The 22,887-nt window shown below is 34.6% G+C and overlaps 1 protein-coding gene across 1 annotated transcript in view; it reads left to right on the top strand.

Moving 5' to 3' along the window:
• BMT2 (base methyltransferase of 25S rRNA 2 homolog) overlaps positions 1-22,887 on the top strand; it is an 87,623-nt gene that overhangs the window by 16,303 nt on the left and 48,433 nt on the right. The window contains exons 2-3 of the mRNA XM_045495366.1: positions 584-725; positions 14,889-15,059. Of these exons, the coding sequence (XP_045351322.1) occupies positions 584-725; positions 14,889-15,059 (313 nt within the window). The remainder of the gene's footprint in view (positions 1-583; positions 726-14,888; positions 15,060-22,887) is intronic.

Here is a 22,887-nt window from a genome sequence, read left to right as displayed (position 1 = left end):
TGCCCCTCCCCCGTTCATGCTCTGTCTCTCTCTGTCCCAAAAATAAATAAACGTTGAAAAAAAAAAAATTTAAAAGATTATGACCTGAGTTTAACTCGGCCCAACCAGTGAGCCACCCAGGCACCCATACCCCTTTTTAATATAAGAAACTGATCAGTATGTAGAGATCCAAGAAAAAAACAGGCAAGAAGCAGGCTTAAGTAACTTTGTGCCACCAGGTCAAATTGCCCAAGGGTACCAGGATAATTAATGTTTGAATACCCAGCCATAATTGTCCCCTACCAGTGTGTTTTTGGTTTATAAACTGATAACTCCTACTTATGTGTGTTAGTTTCATTCAGCTTCACAAATCCATCTGTTTAAATTGGTGAAAATTTATTTGATTATCAAATCATCATAGTTAAAGTGATACATCTATTTGCATAAAGGAGCTTTTAAAATTCTAGTTTAAACTTGATGCAACTTGACTTTATAATTTTGCTTATATTCATCTTTAAGTAATTTTAGATTACGCAGAAACTTTTAAAAGCCTGAGACATTTGTAAGTGAAGTTAACTTAATTCGTCTTTTCCCTTGTTTTTAGTGGGAGATTTTGATAAGATCTGGCGAGAACATTGTGAGGATGAGGAAACACTTTGTGAATATGCTGTTGCAATGAAAAATTTGGCAGATAACCATTGGGCAAAAACTTGTGAGGGCGAAGGTCGTATTGAATGGTGTTGTAGGTGAGTGTTTTTATGAACTAACATTTTTGGTTTCTACTATATCGTTTAAAGTCTGAAATCCAAGTAATGCTTTGTATAATTTACTGTACCAAAATAGGACTGTTTTAAAACAGATTATTTTTTTAAATAACTTCTCCCCCTTGCCACACTTTCTCTAAGTTTATATCATTCATCCCTTTTTAATCAAAATGTTTTTCTTTGACATAACTTGAAGTTTTGTTTCAGCCTTTCAAAATTGTAGCTTTAAAAAAAAAATAAAAGTATAGCTTTAAATGCATCAAATATACTTAAACATCAATACATTTAAAATATGAGTTTTAACACTTAACTTCATTGATAAGTTATAGTATAGAAATTTCTTTTTATAATTCTCCCTATTTGGATTCAAGTAAACGTGATTTTCTGTATTTTAAAATTTGAAAACCTCTTAAAAGTGTCAAAATCCTGAATTTTGTATATATAATTCAGAGTATTCCAGCACTTAAATTTACTTTGGATAATGCTTATTTTCTCATTGTATAAATTTAAGACATCAAAATGAAATACTCTTGGTCATTTCTCTCAAGGCAGTAAAATTATTAGAACGGATATATGTATTGATTGAATTTATAAATGAATTCTCAGAAAACAAAGCATTATCTTTCTGCATGGACAATGAATTTATGATAATTTCTGGTTTATATTTCATTGCAGTTATTTTTTATCCAAAATTTCTGTTTTAATCTCATTTAAAAGTTATGTTATAATGCATATTTAATTTAGTTATTTTATTTATTCATTTAATAATTTTTAATGATTGTCCACAGTGTACTAGTCACATCACAGGCACTGGGAGTACAACAGTCAGCCAAACAAAATCCATGCTTTCATGGAGGTTACATGCTCATGAGGGTTAGAGGCAAGAAACATTACATAAATTAAAGATATGCTGGGTCAGATAATGGTAAGTCCCATGAGAAAAACAAAGCAAGGAAAAATAAAACAATTTTAAGTATGGTAGACAGGGGAGGCCTCCCAGAAATGATGCGTGTAAAAAACATTAAAGAAGTGAGACAACAAGCCCTAGCAAGTCCAGGGGCCTTGAGGTAGGACTGTGCTGACATGTTTTTGAAACAGCAAGGAGACTAATGTAGCTAGAGCGAAACATGAGAAGAAGAGTGGTAGAAAATAAGATACTGACCAGCTAGATTTCGTAGGGTCTTGTAAACCATGGTTAAAGACATTGGCTTTTATTCTGTGTGAGATGAGTCACTGGATGTTTTAAGAAGAAGAGTAACAGGATTTTATTAACCTTTAAAGTGTGTCAAGAATTCTTAAGAATTAATTACTGTGTTAAGATAGACTATAGGAAGGGGAGTATGTAAATCAGGAAATCAGTTAGGAAGCTAATGTGATAATCAAGGTGCAAAGTTATAGTGAGGCAGTTTTCTTAGAGAGTGAGAAAGTGAATGGACAGAACAGTGTAATAAAATTAATGCTCAAGTGAGTATAATGAGAAGGGGAAGGGAAATAGTATGTATGTTGTAGTGATTATAGTGATACATAAGTAGGGAGTTGAAAATATGAGGTGAGTGAGGAGGAGTGAAAAGGTGTTATCAGTAGATTGCGGACCCCAAGAATTGTGGAGTTGGAGAAAGAAAGGAGCCAGAATAATAGGAAATAAGATTCTTGGAACTTAAATGTTTGGTGTTTTCTGCTTGGTTCTAGAGAGAAAATCTCTCTTTTAGAAAATATACATTTTCTCCCTCAAGCTAAGAAATGCAAAATGAAATGTATTACTGAACCAGTTATTTCCCTTGTAACATGGAGTAATGACATAATCCAATCAGGAAATCAGCACCATCTCTATTTAAGACCATCATTCTTGGCTTTTAGCAGCACTGCTTTAAAATTAGTATTTGGGTATACCAGGCAAGCTCTCAGACTGCTTCTTAAATGGACTTTGATGTGTGATATTCTCATAGGAGCATTTGCTTATACCTTCCTTAAATAATCTGTGCTCACACTTCTCTCTTCTTTTTCCTTAGATGTGTGGTTGCTATCAATAGTTATTGTATCTACATGTGTTTGAAAAAGGTCATTTTTAAGTCAAACTGCTGAAAGGGAACATTCGTAAGAATTTAGGTCAAACTGCAGGAAAAGAACAGTGGCAAATATTGTAAAATAAATTTACTATGGAAAGTAATCCCATGAGGAGTTTTATAATGTCTTTACTTTAAACTTAAAACTAGCTTGAGAGAAAAGGCTACAAAACAGTTTTGAATTTTGAGACTTGACTTATCTATAATTTTAACTTGAGTTTATATAATTCCTTTCTCTATTGACAATTCTAAGAAAGCAGTAGTACTTTGAGAGCTAAAGTGGGCTTTTAAAAGAGTTTGACAGAAGTTTCTGTTCAGTTAGTTATACTTAAAACTTCATAAGAATTTGGTATGTAAGGTAAGGCTTACTGACATTACCCTGCTAAGATTTTGTTGGCTGTTTAGCTTGAAGAATTCCACGTATGATTTCCTTCAAAAAATAATTAAATTTGATTTATAGCATGAAATACTAAAAACATAACACAAAGGCATAGCTGTATGATTAATAAAAATATTTGCTTTTTCTAACTCTTTGTACACACAGAAACAAACACAGTTTCCTGGATTTGCAAGTAAATTGCAGATAACATGATATTTCATTCCCACACATCTCCTAAGAATAAGGACATTCTTCAGCATAAGCATAATACCATCATCACATTAAGATAATTAACAGTAATTTCCTCATTTCCTAAAATACTTAGTTCAAAAATTCAGATTTTTTTTATTGTCCCCAAAATGTGCTTGTAATTTTTTTTTTTTTTTTAATCAAATTAGGGCTCATGCATTGCATTTGGTGGTTGCATTTCTTTAGGTTCTTGGTTTTGTTTCCCACAACATTTAGTTTTTTTAAGAAATGACAGTTTATTTGAAAAATATCCCACATTCTATATTTTGTGGTTTTTGATTCAAGGTGGTTAATAGCACTGTTCAAATAATCTGTATGTCCTTACTGATTTTTCTTTTTGGCTTTTTGTTCTGTCAGTTACCAAGAGAGATTTTCAAGATACCATTTTTCTCAATTTTTGTATAATTACTTGGCTCATCTTTAGATTATTTAACTTTTCTCTTAAAGTTCTCTTAAATTTCATCTTTTTCTGAATTAGAAAGATTTATGGGGTTGCCTGGATGGCTCAGTAGGTTAGACATCCAACTCTTGATTTCTACTTAGGTCAGGATCTCACGGTTCATGAGACTGATGTTCTGTCTCCTTCTCTGCACCTCACCCTTGTGCACACTCTCTCAAATAAACTTAAAAAAAAATACTTATGGTAATTATTATAAAGTCCTTGTTTGCTTATTCCAATATATGGTTTATCAAGATCTGTTTCTTTTGGCTGTTTTTTTCTTTTGATTATGGATCATTTTTTTTTTTCCTGCTTCATTATATGTCTGGTAATTTTTAAAAATATATACTAGCATTATGTTTAGAAGAGACTGGCATAATATTAGTTTTTCCTAGAAAGGGCATGCTTTTTGTTTTGTTTTGTTTTGTTTTTTTCCCTCTAACAGGCAGCCAGTGAGACAGGGACACACTTTCATCCATCAGGGGTTAAACTGAGTTGAAGTTGGATTACATAGTTGCATTTCACTTGTGTCTTCAAATGCTTTGAGGGTGAGTCCTGTTTTATGTATATTATAGGCACAGTCCTCTAGCAAGACTCTGGGACCTAGGTCCACAGAAGACTGCAAAGAATTTTCTCTGCTTTTTAGTCCCACTCCAAGCCTCTAGTACTTCCCTTGCCTTTTTCATATTTGAAAATCAAGACCTATGGAGGGGATGGGGGTGGGATGCAGGAATAGAACAGGGAGAACAATCTTTGCATTTGGGTTTCTTAAAGATTCCAGTCTGTCACACCAATCTAAGCAACCATTAAAAGCTCTGCTGGTTTCCCTTTAATCAGACAAAATCCTTCTACCCTGGAAGACATGATCCTTTCCTGCCTATACACCTTTTCAACAAATGTACAAAGTGCCTGTGATCTTTTCTCATCTAGGCCTTTCTTTAGTTCCTTTATACCTTTTGTATCCTCAGCTCTCTTGATTTCTTTTTAATACATTGTTTTTTTAGAGTGTATAGTTCTTTTTCCCCCATAGCTACAGCATAACCAGGGGCCCTTTGTGATTTTCTATATCCTAATCCAAAACTAGTTTTGTGTCCTGTATTTTGGATTTATTTGATTGTTTTCTCATGGAGCCATTTATCTACTTTTCCAGTGCCCTTTATTTCTTATAAACTGATCTAAAGTGTTGAATCAGGTAACATTATTTTTGACAGAATATCTGTTAGGTGAAACTGCACACTTACTGCATTACATTAGAAAGTTCTTATTGTCGGGTTACCTGCTAAATTTTGCCATTTGGTGTAGGTGGTCCTTCCATTGTAAACTTATATTTTCCCTTTGCCATTAGCAACTAATATGTAGAGGGACATTTTGGCTTGTGGATCAATCCTGTCTCCTGACAGTCTGTCAGCTAACGGGTTTACTTCTGTTTATTAAATAAACTATTTCATTTGGGATTGCAGAGTGATTTTTTAAATTTTTTTTTAATGTTTACTTATTTTTGAGAGAGAGAGAGAGAGAGAGAGACAGGGTGCGAGTCGGGGAGGGACGGAGAGAAAGTGAGACACAGAATCTGAAGCAGGCTCCAGGCTCTGAGCTGTCAGCCCAGAGCCTGACCCAGGGCTCACAAACCGTGAGATCAAGAGCAGAGCCGAAGTCTGGCGCTTAAATCGACTGAGCCACCCAGGTGCCCCACAGAATGATTTTTTCAACTTGTATCATTCTTTTTATTTATTAGCTTCTGTAAATAAAACCTTTTCTTTATGAACAGGGAATGATTACATGTTCTTCAGAAAGGCTGGGTAGAAATGAACATATACGTATCCCTAATTCTTTCTGTTTAGTCATCAATTCTTACAATAAGGAATTGGTGTAGTAATTCCAATTGTGATAAGTATGTTTTTTGGTTTGGGGGTTTTTATATCACAGTAGCCTCCTGCATTGTTATTTATTCATTCTTCCCATCAGTCTTTGTTTTTTTTGAGGGGGAGTATGTTCAAATTATTCCATATCCCATATATAGCTGGCTTCTGTGTTCTGAAATCACTTTTGAGCACTTTGTTACTATGTAGTACAAAATAACCCTTTAGTTTTGCCACCCAAGACTTAAAATCAAACTATTTCTTCATAGGGCCTGTTTCTTTTAGTGAGAAATGGCATTTAGAAATTAAATTAAGATCTGGGCACTAGATGTGCTGCTAAAGGACTTAGTTCTGAATAACATTAATACATTTGCTTTGTCCTACAGTTCACATAAAATAGTTTGAAAACTACAATGTCAATTTTACTTCTAAACTTTACCTAGCAGTAAAACTGACTGGATGAAGTTTAAAGTATCTTTGTAGTTCTTCTGTCTTTAGAACATAAACCACTAAGGGTCAGGATATTGTGTTTAAAAGTTACTTGAAATAGTTCTTTTGTATATGGTTATGTTCACTTTCAGTTTTATGGGTTTCCCCCCCCCCCCTATTTTATTTTGTAAGAATATAAAACATTTGCATGGTTCAGAAGTCAAGACTTTATAAAAAGGTGTATTCAAAAAAGGTTCCCTTCCAATTTCTTCATTTGTTACTTGTTTTATCCAAGTAACAAATTATTTTCAGGTAACATTATTTTGTTGTTGTTTTTTTTGTTTGTCTGTTTTTTGCAGAATTAACCAAATTCACATACACATACATAACCACCCATTATCTGTATTCAAATGGGATATGGTATATGCTGTTTTATACCCTTCTTTTTTACTTAATATGTCATGGAGATCACTGTTGTATTAGTCAGGGTTCTTCACAGAATGGGTTCCTGTGTATATGGAGGCTGATAAATCTTAAGATATGCAGTGGTGAGTTGACATGCTAGAGACACAGGAGAATCAGTGGTGTAGTTCCAGTCCTAAAACTGGCAGGCTTGAGGCCTAGGAAGAGCTGATGTTTCAGTTTGTCTGAAGGCAAGAAAAAAATCAGTGTCCCTGTTCAAAGGCAGTCAAGCAGGAGGAGTCTTTCATACTCTGGGGAGGAGGGTCAGCCTTTTTGTTCTATGCAGACCTTCAAGTGATTGGATGAGACCCACCCCTATTATGAAGGACAGTCTGCTTTACTCAGTTTACTTATTTAAATGTTACTCTCATTCAGAACCATCCTCACAGAATCACTCAGAATGTTTGACCAGATATCTAGGTACCCCTTGGCCCAGTCAAGGTGACAACATGAATTGACCAACTGCAAGTAAATAGATACCCTCTTCATTTTCGTAAGTTATTTACAAGTTTTTCCTGTTAAAAATAGTGCTGTAATGGATAACCTTGTGCATATTCATTTTGTACATTTGGCATTGTATCTTTGTAGATTCCTGGATGTGTAATTGCAGAGTAGAAGAGTAAACGTATATGTGATTTTGTTAGATTTTGTCAAATCACCCTCTTTAGAGGTTTTATCATTTTGTAGTTCCGTCAACAAAAAACAATACCTATCTCTTCATAGTCTCACCTATCTTTAGAAGTTTTGCCAGTTTGATAAGGTGGGAACTGATATCTCTGTGTGGTTTTAATTTATGTTTCTCTTGTGAGTGAGGTTGAGTATGTTTTTATATATTTAAAAATTATTTGCCCCTTGTGAATTATGTTCATGTTTTTGACACTTTATTTCCACTGGTTTTGGTCCCTTTTATCTTGATTTTTTCATAGCTTTTTATGACTTACAGATATGTGCCCTTTGTCTTCATTAATACCTTTTGCCATGCAGGTTTTTGGTTTGCCATGTAGAAATCTTTGTTTTTACGTAATCACATATGTATCTCTTTTATTGCTTCCAGATTTCTCTTACCTTAGAAAAGCTTTCCTGATTCCCAGACTATAAGAATTCCTAATAGTAATTCACTCATTTACTCACTAGTTTTCTTACAGTACTTGAATGATATCATTTTCTACATTTAGATCTCTGACCTATTTGGAATTCAGTCTAGTGTTTGTTGGGAAATATAGATCTAACTTTTCCCCCAATATAATTCCCGTTTCTCCAACATCATTTATGAAAAGCACCACCTTTTCTACAGTGATTTGGCATGACACTTATATGCCATGTTAGCCAACTATATGCTATGGTTGGTTCTTTTTTAGGACTTTGTTATGTTTCATTGTCTATATCATTTAATCTGTGTTATTCTGTAACATCTTCCCCTGCGCCACCACTGCTCTTCTTTCTCAGGGTTTTCTTGGTTCTTTCCTTTTTTTTTTTTTTCATGTGTATTTTAGAACCAACTGGTCTAACTAAACTTGCAAAACTTTGTATTTTTATTGGGATTTCATTAAATTTTTTAATAACTGGAGAAAACTGACATCTTTGTAATGTTGAATCATCATGCCCATGAAAAAGATATGTATTTTTCTATTTGTTCCAGTCTGCTTTTGAGTTGTTCAGTAGTGTTTTAAGGTTTTCTGAATACTGGTTTTCTGAATATGTGCATTTTCTTGTTACATTTATTCCTAGGTGTTTTATCATTTTGATCTGTTGTAAATGTAACCTTCACTTCTGTTATATATTCAGATATGCTATTGTTTGTATATGCACATATATATGGAGGCTTTTGATTTTTATATTTTTACATCTATTGGTATTGGTTTATGATTGATTCTTTTGGGTTGTCTAGGTAAACTCATCTGTGAATATACATGTTTCTTTCTTTCCAGTTTTTTTTATTTTTCTTTCTTTCTTTCTTTCTTTTTTTTTTTTTTTTTTTTTTTGACTAATACTTTTTCTCTTGTCTGCTACATAGCTGTGTCTTATTCATTCAGCAATGTGTGCATTGTGTTCCCGTTAAAAACGTGGCTGGCTTTTTGGCTGATATATATGTATAATTTTACTTTTAGGAAGTGTTCACCAATTCCTATTTTACTGAGTGTATTGTTTTGTTTGTTTTTTTTTTTTTTTTAGGAATAGGTGTTGAATTGTGTTGAATGTCCTTTCAGCATCTGTGGAAATGTATATGAGTTTCCTCCTTAAACTTATGAATATATATGTAAATATATTAATGGATTTAAATTTCCAGGTGAAAGGGATTTTTTTGTTTTATTCTGTTATACTTTTATTGTGTTGTATAGGATGATTTTTATCTGTTTTTCTGTGGCTATTACTGTGGTTTTATTCATGACATAGTATATGTATATGGTAGTTTTGTGAATATTCCATGTGCACTTGAAAAGAATTTATACTCTCTTTAGAGAGCAGAGTTTGTTATGTAGATAAGATAAACCTCATTATACTCTTTTTGGTTTCTCTAACCTTACCTAATATTCATTCACTTGATTGAGTCATGTATTGAAGTTCTCTATGGTTAGTTGTGTCTGTTTCTCCATGAATCCCGTGGAGTTTCTGCTTAGTGAAGATGGCTGCTATGATAAATGGCACATAAACATTCATAACTGTTCTATCTTTGGAAATTGTGGTCTTCAGCACTATAAAGTTTTCCTTTTTTATTCATTTAATGCTTTTCATTCATTAGTAACTAGCCTCTTCATCAACATTTCTCAGCCATCTCATGGATGAACTTCATCTTCTAGTAAATCCTTTAAAACCAGCTTGCAACTATGATGTTCCCTAAGTTCTTACATACAAAAAGGTGTTTTTCTATAGTTTTGTTACAAAATGTGCAGCTTGGCTGGATAAAAATCGTTGACTCACACTTTCTTTCCTTCAGCTTCTGAAAAAAAATGTTTCTCTATTTTAGTCTTATTTTGTATCTTCTTTCCATTTTCTCCCTCCCCCCCACCGACACCCCTTCTCTCCCCTTTCCCTCTCTACTGAACCATTTGGTAGTCAGTTGCAGAAATCACAAGACTTTCATTCCTAAATATTTCAAGGTGTATCATTGCACTTAGTTGAGGTAAATTCTCTAGCTTTCTCTTTAGTTGAAGTTTTTATTTAAATTCTAGTTATTTAACATAGAGTGTAATGTTAGTTTCAGTAGTAGAATTTACTGATTCATCACTTACATGTAACACACAGTGCTCATCACAACTGCCCTCCTTAATGCCTATAACCCATTTAGCCCATTACCCTGCTCACCTCCCTCCAGCTACCCACAGTTTGTTCTCTGTAGTTAAGTGAAACAAGTCGGTCAGAGAAAGACAAATATGATTTGACTCATGTGAATCTCTCTCTCTCCTTTTTTTTTTCTTTTATGACACAGACATCTTATAAAGGTTTATAGACTCTCAATTTGGATTTGTATGGTTTTTTTCTGATTAGATTTTTTTAAATGTTTTTTATTTATTTCTGAGACAGAGAGAGACAGAGCACGAGTGGGGGAGGGACAGAGAGAGAGGAAGACAGAATCAGAAGCAGGCTCCAGGCTCTGAACTGTCAGCACAGAGCCCGACGCGAGGCTCAAACTCACAAACCGTGAGATCATGACCTGAGCCGAAGTCGGTCGCTCAAAAGACTGAGCCACCCAGGCACCCCTCTGATTAGATTTAAGTGAAGCATATTAGCAAGAATATTACTTAGGTGATATTGTGTCCTTCTCAGTGTATTACATCAGGAGACACATGATAACTGTTCTGACCTGGGTTTTTTTCCCTTTCAAGTAGATTTATTTTTTTGGTGCAGTTTTAGGTTCACAGTAATATTGAGCAGAGAGTACAGTTCCCATAAACACCCTGCCCACACACATGCCCAGTATCCTCCCTGTTAACATCCACCCAGAATGGTACATTATATTGTAATCGATGAACTTCTTTGACACATCATTATCATTTAAAGTCCATAGCTTACATTAGGATTTGTTTTTGGTGGTGTATATTATGTGGGTTTTGACAAATGTATAATGACAAATATTCACCATTATAGTATCATACAGATGGCTTCCTTGCCCTAAAAATCCTCTGCTTTGCTTGCACATCCCTTCTTTCCCCAGTCACAGACTCTTTTACTCTTTCCATAGTTTTGCCTTTTCTAGAACGTCATAGAGTTGGAATCATAGTATATAATCTTTTTATATTGACAGCTTTCACTTAATAGGCATTTAAGTTTCCTCCATGTCTTTTCATGGCTTGGTAGCTCATTTCTTTTTAGCACTGAGTAAGAATCTATTGTCTGGATGTACCACAATTTTTTTCTTTATTCACCTGCTACAGGACAACTTATTGCTTCCAAATTTTGGCAGTTATGACTAAAACTGCTGTAAGCATCCATGTGCAGGCTTTTGTGTTGAAGTGAGTTTTCATTTGTGTGTGTGTGTGTGTGTGTGCGCGCGCGCACGCGCAAATACCAAGGAGTGTGATTGCTGGATTGTATGGTAAAAGTAGAGTTAATTTTGTAGGAAACGGCCAAATTGTCTCCAAAGTGATTTTATCATTTTGTATTCCCACCTACAATGAATGAAGATTTCTTGTTGCTCCACATGTTCACCAGCAGTTGGTAGTGTTGATGTTATTAGTGTGTAGTAGTGTCGTGTTGCTATTTTAATTTGCATTTCCCTAATGATACATGACCTGGAGCATATTCCATAAGCTTATTTGCTGTCTATATATCTTCTTTGGTGAGTTATCCATTTCTTTTGCCCATTTTTAAACTGGGTTCTTTGTTTTCCATTAAGTTTTCAGAATTCTTTGTATATTTCAGATAACAGTTCCTTCATCAGATAAGTCTTTTGCAAATATTTCTCCCAGTCCATGTCTGTCTTCTCATTCTCTTCTCATTCTCTCCCATTCTCTTTTGCAGAGCATTTTTTTTATTGTAATTAAGTCCAGCTTCTCAATTCTTTCTTTGATGGATCTTGACTTTGGTGTTGCATCCAAAAAGTCATTGCCAAGCCCAAGGTCACCTAGATTTTCTCCTAGGAAGTTTATAAAACTCTCCAAGAGTTTTATAGTTTTGTGTTTTACATTTATGTCTATAATCCATTTTAAGTGTTGTGAAAGGTGTGATGTCTGTTTAGGTTCATTTTTCTGGTATGTAGTTGTCGTTCCAGCACCATTTGGTGAAAACACCATCTTTACTCCATTATATTGCCTTTGCTCTTTTATTGAAAAATCATTTGAGTATATCTGTGTGGGTCTACTGGGATGTTTTGTTCCATGTGTCTAGTTGTCTATTCTGTCACCAGCACCACACTGTTCTGATCCACTATATAAAGTAAGTCCAATAGTGGTCAGTCCTCCAATTTTGTTCTTCTTCAGAAATGTGTTGGCTATTTGGGTCTTTTGCCTCTCCATATAAACTTTAGAATTAGTTTGTTGGTCTCCACCAAATAATTTGGCTTGATTTTCATTGGGATTGTACAGACTCTATAGATCAGTTTGGGAAGAACTGACATTGTGGCAATATTGCATCTTCCTATCTATTTTCATGGAATATCTCTCCATTATTCATTCCTTTTTGTTCTCAGCTTTTTAATTTCAAATTTGAAATGTTCTTTCATATCTGCAGTTGCTTTATTATATATAATTAATACCAAAATGTTACAGTTTTTTTCTCTTTTATAGCTGCTTTTGAGTCTATGTTTTTGATAATTTTCATCCACTGGTTTTAATTGTTTTTCTCTTCCCTTCTATTAGAACCTTGTTTGGTTTCTGTATTCATTAAGCATTTATTTTATGGGTTTGTCTATTCTGTTGGAGTGTCTGTAGGGGTTTGGGTGGCTTACTTGGTTCTTTAATTCTGAAGAACCTTGTTTGATTGCCACAAATACAAAAGTAAAGTGCCTTTAATATATATTGTCCTCTTTTGGTCTGACTTAACATTTTTTAATATATAGTTTATAACATCTCAGTAGGCTCATTATCCTTAATTGCTTAATTTTTTTCTTTTATCACCAAACCTCCAGAGATACCTCCATTTTTTCAAAGTGCCTCCTTTCTCCCCCAGAAGCAATATCTTTCCAAGGCTCTCCTTTTTGGTGGCATTTACTTTTTGTACACTTTTGCAATTAGCCCCAGCCCCAGGAAATCACTAAACTGCTGTCATTAGATTAGATTTCTAAATACCACATCTTTACATTGGCCTTGGAGTATTGTGGGATCTGAGGCTTGCTTATCACTCCAGTGTCACCTAGCCACCTTTCCCCACTATATTTGTGTTGGCCTCAGGATCTTTTTACCTGTGAGTCCATCCATCTGTTTTCTTCTCGGCACCTTATGTTTTACATATCTTGAATGGATGTCCATCTCTGCAGGATCCTTGCTGTGTTTATCTACTGTGCCTTTGCTCATGCTATTCTGCCAGAAAAGCACTCACCTCCCACCTAGCATTCTTATATTTCTAAAGTCAGCATATATTACTGACTCTAGATTGATTGGGTTATCAGCTGTATATTATCTTTATCAGTTGTATTTTCTTTATTATTGTATAATTGTTGTCTTATTCACTAATCTGAGCTCCTTGAGAGCAGCAGTCCCTTCTCCAATTTGTTTTCTCATCACAGATGTGCCTGGCACATGGGGGCTCTGTATTCTTAATACTTAATAAATATTTGATTTATGAAGAATGGGTTTCAACTCCTATATATAAGAATTAAAACTAAATCTACATAGGAAAATTAAAGAAATCTTTTTTTTTAAGAAGTCTTAATAGTAATTACTAAGAAAAAGTGAAGTTGAACTAATAGCATACTGTACGTATGAGGGGAGATGGGCATTGTTCCCTTAGATCATAGTTCTACTTGCAGAAATCAGTTTTAAATTTTTTTTTTAACGTTTATTTATTTTTGAGACAGAGAGAGACAGAGCATGAACGGGGGAGGGTCAGAGAGAGGGAGACACAGAATCTGAAACAGGCTCCAGGCTCTGAGCTGTCAGCACAGAGCCCGACGCGGGGCTCATACTCACGGACTGTGAGATCATGACCTGAGCCGAAGTCAGCCGCTTAACCTACTGAACCACCCAGGCGCCCCGCAGAAATCAGTTTTAAATTAATTCTTCAATTCTTCTCTTGCCATATGTTTCTGGAAATTCACCAAGCAGAGTCTATGGAGAAAAATAGTTTAGCTTTGTTCAAAGTATGAGCTATATGTACTAATAATGTGTTGTAAGAATCTAAAAAGAAAATTTGTTTAGATTCCCTCCTCCTTCAAGTAGCTTGGTAATTGTATCATTTACTGTTTTCACATGTAAGCTATCCCATTGTAAGCTCAAGGGCCTGAACTAGGTCTTGTTAGCCTTTCTTTACCTTAAGATTCCTGGCTTTAATAGCTAATAAATATTTGAGTTGATTCTATGGTTTATGTTTGTTTTTCCTGTTATATACCCAGGCATGGTGTCCTACTACTCTAAAATTGTATTCGGTTTGAAGAAAATTGTTTATAAGATTATGTCAGTCATCAGTTTCTGGTGCTGGATGGCAACCTGATCTGTTCTAAACTATATGAGCTTAAAATGAAACATCTTCAAAAAATCTGCATTTTACTACTGTAAGAATTCAGACAAACAGGAACGGTCTCTTGATGGATAAGAATAATTTCCAGGTGTTACAAAAACCACCTTAATGTTCAAACTTCTGTTCTGTAAATGTTTACCTATATGATACAGTACCATTTTTACCTGAACTAGATTTGTATTCCTTTCCCTCAGAGCAAATAAGAATATCAATAATTCTTAATATGTTGACATCCTCACTTAGTTTTCATAAACCATCAGGGATCTAAGAAACAACTATTGGGGTATCTGTCTGCTACCAGCAGACCTGGCTCAGAATTAACTGTAACGACTGGTCTTTTTGTATGCTGTCACTGAATAGCAGAGTTACCTAAGATTTTTCAGAGGAACTTAAGTTTTAAGAATGCAGTTCAGCAAAACATATAGGCACATCTGTACCCTTGAAAACATACTTTTTATTTGTTAAATATAATCTGTGATTATGCTTTATTGTATGTGCAGTGCTACAGGTACTCAAACTTACCTCTGTGACGTTTTCACAGTAAGAATTTGTAATTGAAAGTTTCCCATTTTGAATAATAAAGACTAATGTTTTTCCATTTTATTTTATATTCCTGCCTAGTATTTTAAAATATAACTTCATTTTGCTTTGTAGTGTATGCAGAGAATATTTCCAAAATGGTGGAAAGAGAAAAGCACTTGAAAAGGATGAAAAAAGAGCTGTACTCGCCACTAAGACCACTCCAGCCTTAAGTACACATGAGTCTTCTAAACTTGAAGGTCATTTAACCAACCTCAGCTTTACAAACCCTGAATTTATAACTGAGTAAGTACAGTTTTTCTATTTCAATTACTAACGTCATCCTGGATAGCTCTATTAATAATGTAAAATAGTGTAATGATTTACAAAAAGTAGTGGGCTGTTTGCTTGCTCCCCTGATAATAGATTAGGCTGAAAAATGCAGATTTATAATATTAGTAGGTAGAAAACTAGCATAAAATTTTAAGGGATATCAGGAAAACTAATGGTTTTATAGCAGATTGTGTTCAGGAAACATAAGAAAGAATTGTTTCTTAAATGTTGTAATAATTATTCTTATGGTAATAAAAGAATCAAAACAGCAAAATCCATTTTAAACTATGTTTAATTTAAAGTGGCTGTCTCTTGGGGCGCCTGGGTGGCGCAGTCGGTTAAGCGTCCGACTTCAGCCAGGTCACGATCTCGCGGTCCGTGAGTTCGAGCCCCGCGTCGGGCTCTGGGCTGATGGCTCAGAGCCTGGAGCCTGTTTCCGATTCTGTGTCTCCCTCTCTCTCTGCCCCTCCCCCGTTCATGCTCTGTCTCTCTCTGTCCCAAAAATAAATAAACGTTGAAAAAAAAATTAAAAAAAAAAAAATAAAATAAAATAAAGTGGCTGTCTCTTAACTGAAAAATTACAAGGAATAATGGAAGATTATTAATGGAACCAATTGCCGTTATTCTATTGTTGATGTGAAAATTTGCCTACCAGTAGTTTATGTGTGCATAGTTACAAATTTTATTTAATAAATACATGAATATGTTTCCAGTTTAATTGAGCTATAACATTGTGTAAGTTTAAGGTATACAACATGATTTGATATGTGTAAATATTTTGAAATGATTACAAGTTTGGTTAACATCCATCACCTCACAGTTACAATTTTTTTTCTTGTGATGAGAACTTTTTAAATTCTTTTTTTTTACTTGTTTTATTTTTTGTTTTTTTAAATTTACATCCAAATTAGTTAGCATATAGTGCAACAATGATTTCAGGAGTAGATTCCTTAATGCCCCTTGCCCATTTAGCCCATCCCCCCTCCCACAAACCCTCCAGTAACCCTCTGTTTGTTCTCCATATTTATGAGTCTCTTCTGTTTTGTTCCCCTCCCTGTGTTTATATTATTTTTGTTTCCCTTCCCTTATGTTCATCTGTTTTATCTCTTAAAGTCCTTGTATGAGTGAAGTCATATGATTTTTGTCTTTCTCTGACTGTGATGAGAACTTTTAAGATTCATTCTCTTGGCACCTTTGAAATATATAGTACAGTGTTGTTAACTATAATCATCATGTTGTACCTTACATCCCCTTAACTTCTTATAACTGGAAGTTTGTATCTTTAACTCAATTTCTCTACCCCACCCCCTACTGCCATTTCTGACTACCAGTCACATCTCTGTTTCTATGGGTTTGGTTTTTCTTAGATTCCATATATAAATCAGATCATACAGTATTTGTCTTTCTGTCTCTGACTTATTTCACTTAGCCAAATGGCCTCAAGGTCCATCCATGTTATAACAAATGGCAGAATTTCATTCTTTTTTATGATTAAATATATATATATGTATATATAATATACACACACACACAAGTATTATAATCCAATTAATTATTAGTAGTATTAAAATTATTTATACACCTTAGTACCAGAACCAATTTGTAGTATCAAGTAATACTTTATTAATTTCTTGAAAATACTGAACTTGAATAATTCTAGAAACATTTTTGATAGACACTGAAAGCTAACCATGAAAATAAAATTAAATCAACCTCTTAACCATTTAAATATGTAGTAGATATCAAACATAGCATTACCGCTGGTTACTTTGATTTTACATAATGTTGAAAATACTATAAGCAGTTTTATTTAAAACTTAACATACTTTTGATTAGTTCAGTAGGAAAGGATGAAGCATCTTCTTTTCAAAGATTACTATAAAGCTTACAAAGCATAGTGACTTACTAAACATCCTGCAACTCAGGTGTTATGAACATTCTTGAATATTTTTAAAATGATGACATTGTAAAAAAAAATACATAGTTATACCGCTATCAAAGACAGGTACATATAGAACATATCAATCCTAGAATTTCTGTGTGGTTCTTTTTTTTTTTTTTTTTTTTAAATAAGTAGGCTCCATGCCTAATGTGGGGCTTGACCTCATGATCCTGAGATTAAGAGTTGGATGCTTTACTGACTGAGCTACCCAGCCGCCCCACTATATGGTTCTTTTTTATAGTCTCTATTTTACTGTTGAGATTTCCTTATTTGTTGAGTCACTGTCAGCATATTTTCCTTTAACTCTTTTAACATGTTTTCTTTTAAGTCTTGGAACATTTTTATAATAGCCAATTTGAAGACTGCTCCAGCATTTGAGCTCACTCATTTTTTTAAAAAATTTTTTTTTTTTTTCAACGTTTATTTATTTTTGGGACAGAGAGAAACAGAGCATGAACGGGGGAGGGGCAGAGAGAGAGGGAGACACAGAATCGGAAACAGGCTCCAGGCTCTGAGCCATCAGCCCAGAGCCCGACGCGGGGCTCGAACTCACGGACCGCGAGATCGTGACCTGGCTGAAGTCGGACGCTTAACCGACTGCGCCACCCAGGCGCCCCTAGCTCACTCATTTTTTATTTAATGCTGTTTTTCTTGAGCATGGACCACACTTTCCTGTTTTTCTTTGTACATCTAGTAATTTTTTGGTAAAAACCACCCAATATATTTTTGATAATATATTGTGGAAACTCTTGGTTTGGATTTTCCCTCAAGGAGGGGGCGGTGGTGGTGGTGGTAGTTTTTTACTAGTTTGCCTGGGCTGAATCTGTGGGATCTGCTTTCCTTGCAGTTTGCCTAGCATTGTTATTTTTATTTTTTAGGCTGGTTTCCTAGAGTCTGTCTGCTTAGCTTAGTGATCAGTGATAGCACAGGTTATACTCCAGTGCCTCAAGCCAGTTAGGCCTCCTCCACCCTCTCCCAGCGGATGTGTGTTGATTGGGGAGTGCTTTTAACACTTAGGCAGTTTTCAAGTGTGCCTCACCATTTATTTTCCATCAGACCCTCTTGGGTCTCCTGTGCATGTTCACTTAGCCTCCAGGTCAGTCAAGACTATGTGGAGACCTTACCTAGCACCTCTATGCCTTTCTCATTTCCAGGATTTTTTGGGTTAAATTTCTGACAAGTTCTCCAGTCTGCAGCTCAGCCCAACCAAAACTGCAACCTGAGGCTAGCATACCTGCTGACTTTCTGTTTGTTTTCTACTTTTACTGACGGGGCTCTGTGTGGGTTTTTTACCCTTTGTTCCAATATAGTTAGCTCCTTCCAGCTGTGAAGCTGCTCTTTTTCACAGCCAGCCCTATTCTTGAAGAACTTCCACACCAGCTGAGCAAGGGGTGAGGGTGAGAAGTGGTTTCAGGCAAGAGCACCACAAATCCTCATTGTTCTTAACCTAGGATCAGTTGGTTCTCACGAATAAACATTCTCCAACTTGTTTGCCTTTGTTTGAGTCCAAAAATGGTTGTTTTTGATGATTGTGTCCAGTTTTATAGTTGTTTGTTGAGGAGCAGATTTGCCAGCTCTACCCTGGCAAAGTCCAGAAATTCCTGTCTCTGGTTTAATTTTAATGGAGAGAAATTAGTTTGGTTTTAAGTATTTTAAAGAAAGTATCCAAATATAATTGTTACAGGTCAGGATTTACTTAGTATTGAAATTAAACATTGAAATGAGTTAACTAGCATGGCTAGGCTTAGACTTTCTTTATTCTAAAAACTCTGAACTCTGTTATATACCATCTGGCCCCAATATGTGTATGTAGACATTACTCTTCCTGCTTCTCTTACCATTTTTGCAGCCTTTATTCTAGTCATATGGAACTGTTTAAATTCCCCTCGTGGTACATGCTTGGTCTCAATTTGTGGTTGCAAGTACAGTGTATCCTCTTTCTGATAAACTATTGCTCTATTATATTAGGCTATATTTGAAGCATCTCCCCTTCCTGAATTTAACTTGAACTTCCCAGAATTGATACTCTTTGGTACTAATATTAAACCTTCTTTATAAATAACTCTATTAAAGTACTTATTATATTAAAGTCCCTATTTAATATTTCTCTTAACTACAAATGAAATAAGATCACATGTAAATTTGCATGTAATGAATGTTATAGATGTAGAAAAATTATTGCTCAATCCCAGTTACATTTAGGCACATTTCTTTCCAGTCTTTTTCATAGACATTGTTTTTTACACAATAGAGACCATGTAGTATAAAGAATTTTGCAAACTGCTCTTCCCATGCTATTAAAACACTCATTCTGCATTATGTTTCACACAAAGGTCTACCACTGTATATGTCCAAATATAAAATGATTCTGAATACAAAATAATACTCTGTTTTCCCAGAGTGAATCATAGTCTCGTCTCATCTCCTTTCCTCTCCTCTCTCTTTTTCTTTCTCTCAGACAGGTAGATGAAATATTCAAAAGTCAAATGTTTATTTATTTATAGTTATTACTATATGGAAAGGTACACATCCTTTACCATCCAAATCTATTTGGCTTCTGACTTTGGAAAGCAAGTTTAGATAGCAAGGGTTATCTTTTTCTCAGTCTCATCTCAAAATATGTATTCAGATCATTGTGATTTCTAGGTGCAGATAACAAGGACTAATGTAGCAAAAATACCTGTTTTTTTGTACTTATATTTCATGAAAACCAAATGTTTGTTACTGCTAGAGCCCCATTTTAAGTCCTCTATATCTCAAATTTGAGATGTGATACTTTTTAATCTGGATATAATGTGATTGCTGGAAATTTTATCCCAAGTCCCAATTAACACCCATTCCTCCTAAGGTAGCTATGTCCCAACTGTCTTTTATCTTGTACATATATACTTGTAATTGATACAAAATAAGTACTTACTTTGCTGCCTTTTAAAAGTATTTATATTTTTTGAGAACATTCATCAAATAGACCATATTCTGGGCCATAAAACACCTTAACAAATTTTAAAAGGTAGACCATCATGGAAAGTATTTTCTCAGACTGTAGTAGCAGAAAGAGAGCCAGAAAATACCAAAACATTGATAAATAACACATTTCTAATTAGAAATTAGAAAATTTCAAAATATTGTACACCAAATGAAAATGAAAATGCATCCTAGCAAATTCATGGCATGTGGTGAAAGCGGGGCTTGGAGGGAAATTTATAGTATTGAGTACATATATTTTTTTAAAAAAGATGAAAATCAGTTCTCTAAGTTTCTACCTCAGGAAACTAGCAAAACAAGAACAAAATAGATCCAAAGTAAGCAGAGGTAAAGAAAATTACAGCAGAAGTCAGTGAAATTGAGAATAGGAAAGTGGTTGAGAAAATCAGTGAAACTGAAAGCTGGTTTCTTTGAACATTAATAAAATTGATAAACCTCAGACCAAGCTAACCAAGAAAAACAAGAAGGAGAAACACAAATTACTAATATCAGAAATAAAAGAGCAGCCATCACTACTGATCTCATGGACAGTAAAAGGATAATATTATGAATATTATGAATAACCTGTGCCCACAGATTTGATAATTTAGATAAAATGGACCAATTCCTTGAAAGACACAGTCTACCAAAACTCACACAAGGGGAAATAGATAATCGAAATAAGTCTGTATATGTATTAAAGAAGTTGAATCAATAATGAACAGCCTTCCAAAACACAGAGCACAAGGCCCAGTTAGTTTCACTAGTGAAATCTACCAAACATTTAAGGGAAAAACTGATACCACTTCTCTGCTATCTGTTCCAGAAGGTAGAATCAGAAGGAACACTTCCTAATTCATGCTGTGAGGCTGGCAGAATGTAGTTTAAGATGTTGAACCAAATTTCCTGTTATCCGTTCTGAAGTGAAACTGACGTGTTCCTGACTGACTGTATAAAACATGATTAAATAATGACTGTATTATTATCTGTATTTGGGGGCTAAGTTATGCTTTAGTTGGCTTGTAATGGAAACAAACCTAAGGTGAGAAGGAAACTGGAGAACTCCTCTAGTTGATGATGTTCCTTTTTAATATGATCTTTATAAGAAAACATCTACCAATTAAAATTGTAAAACTGTATTTCGGTGTATAATTACGAAATCTGTACTAAATTTTTTGCCCCCCCCCCCCCATAATGTAGCTTGGTTTTCTGTGAAGTTACATTGTGTGAAGTCGTTTTGAGATGATTTTTCTTCAGTACTACTTTATTGCTCAAAGGAAAGAAACCGAGAGGGCTCAATAATGTAGACTTTGTAAGAACTCAAATGCCCTTTTTTGAAGGCTAATATGGTATAAAGAATCTTGCTTTATATACATTATTCTTTTGTTGAACATTTAGGTTTTCTTTCTTACATTTTATCTCAGAATTAAGCATCTTTTTGTGCTTAAATTGTTATGCTTTGGGGATGAATTCCCGGGAATGAATTGCTGGGTTAAGAGTACAAGTGACTCAAGGTGGTTGTACATATTACTGAATGACTTTCCAGAAAAATAATACTAAATCCATTACTTCTGGCAGTATGAGTGTCTGTGTTGCCAAGACTTATGAGCATGGAGTATTTTTATTTTTTTAATTCTCTATTAATGTGATGGAATAAAATGACATCCCATTGTGTTAACATGCATTTCTAACAGATACATAAAATAAAACACCAGGGAAAGGAAATTTACAAAATAAAAGAAAGTCATATTAAATCAGGAAAATAACATTCACTCCATGACATTCTAGTATTTGACATAGCAGAAACATGGCACACATGCTGCCATTATACTTTCCAAAATCCATGATAGATGAAGCTAAGTGGATCTTTCCTACAGATCCTGTACTTGGCCTCAGAATCTTTTTCACACAGCACTTAAAAAGCCATTACCAACTAGTCAGTATGAGAGAAGAAACTCCTCTGCCATTTATGTCCATTACCCTTGCTGTACATAGGACCATAGTTTTGACTCTGCGTTTCTTAGCAGCTGGGGCCATCTGTAGGACCATGTCTTTGTTTCTTTTTTTGAGAATTACTGTTTATGTCATTTACTTGCTCAAGTAAATCTGAAGTATTTATCAATTTGTATGATCTCTTTTCACTACTCAGTAACTTGATATTTAGTTATTGGAGTAGGGACTTAACATGTTTTATGGGTGAAAGGAAAAGAAGGAAGAAAGGACATATTTAGAACAGTACAATCACGTTTTTATAATTATCTACTTGGAACTTTGTTAACTGGTGGAAAGCGAGATGGAAAAGGTGGTGTCACTGAGTGAAAGGAAAGACTGTAAAGACTATTAAATGATTGCTCCAAAACCAAGAATCTTACTATAGGCCTTATCTCTATTCTGTCTTAGGAGGTAAGAAACTGGACATATTCTTAAAAGGTTTGTGACAGAGGGAATATAATACTAAAGAAGACCTAATTAGATCTATTAATACTGGTTTGGGGAGTTCAGTTTATCACAATTAAATAGTGATTTTGAATACCATTTTGATATTCTTTTTTTCCCCTTAAGTGTTAGTTTCTACTCAGTTTTTCCATTCACTTAGTTTATTTTCTTGAGCTTTTTATTTTTAATTTTTTTAAATGTTTATTTTGAGAATGAGAGAGAGAGCAGGGAGGGTCAGAGAGAGAGAGTGAGAGAGAGCATCACAAGCAGGCTCCACACTGTCAGCATGGAGCCTGACGTGAGGCTCCATCTCACAAACCATGAGATCAAGACCTGAGCCAAAATCAAGAGCTGGACAGTTAACCAATGGTGCCACCCAGGTATCCCTGGGCTTTTTAATATTGAAGGTTATTTTAGTAAGTAAAAGGTTTTATAGTGGTAAAGAAGGAAGTTAAATGT

This window comes from Leopardus geoffroyi, chromosome A2 (assembly GCF_018350155.1).
Source record: "Leopardus geoffroyi isolate Oge1 chromosome A2, O.geoffroyi_Oge1_pat1.0, whole genome shotgun sequence".
NCBI classification, from domain to species: Eukaryota; Metazoa; Chordata; class Mammalia; order Carnivora; family Felidae; genus Leopardus; species Leopardus geoffroyi.
The sequence above is the reverse complement of the archived record's forward strand: the minus strand, read 5'-3'. Positions and strand labels throughout refer to the sequence as shown.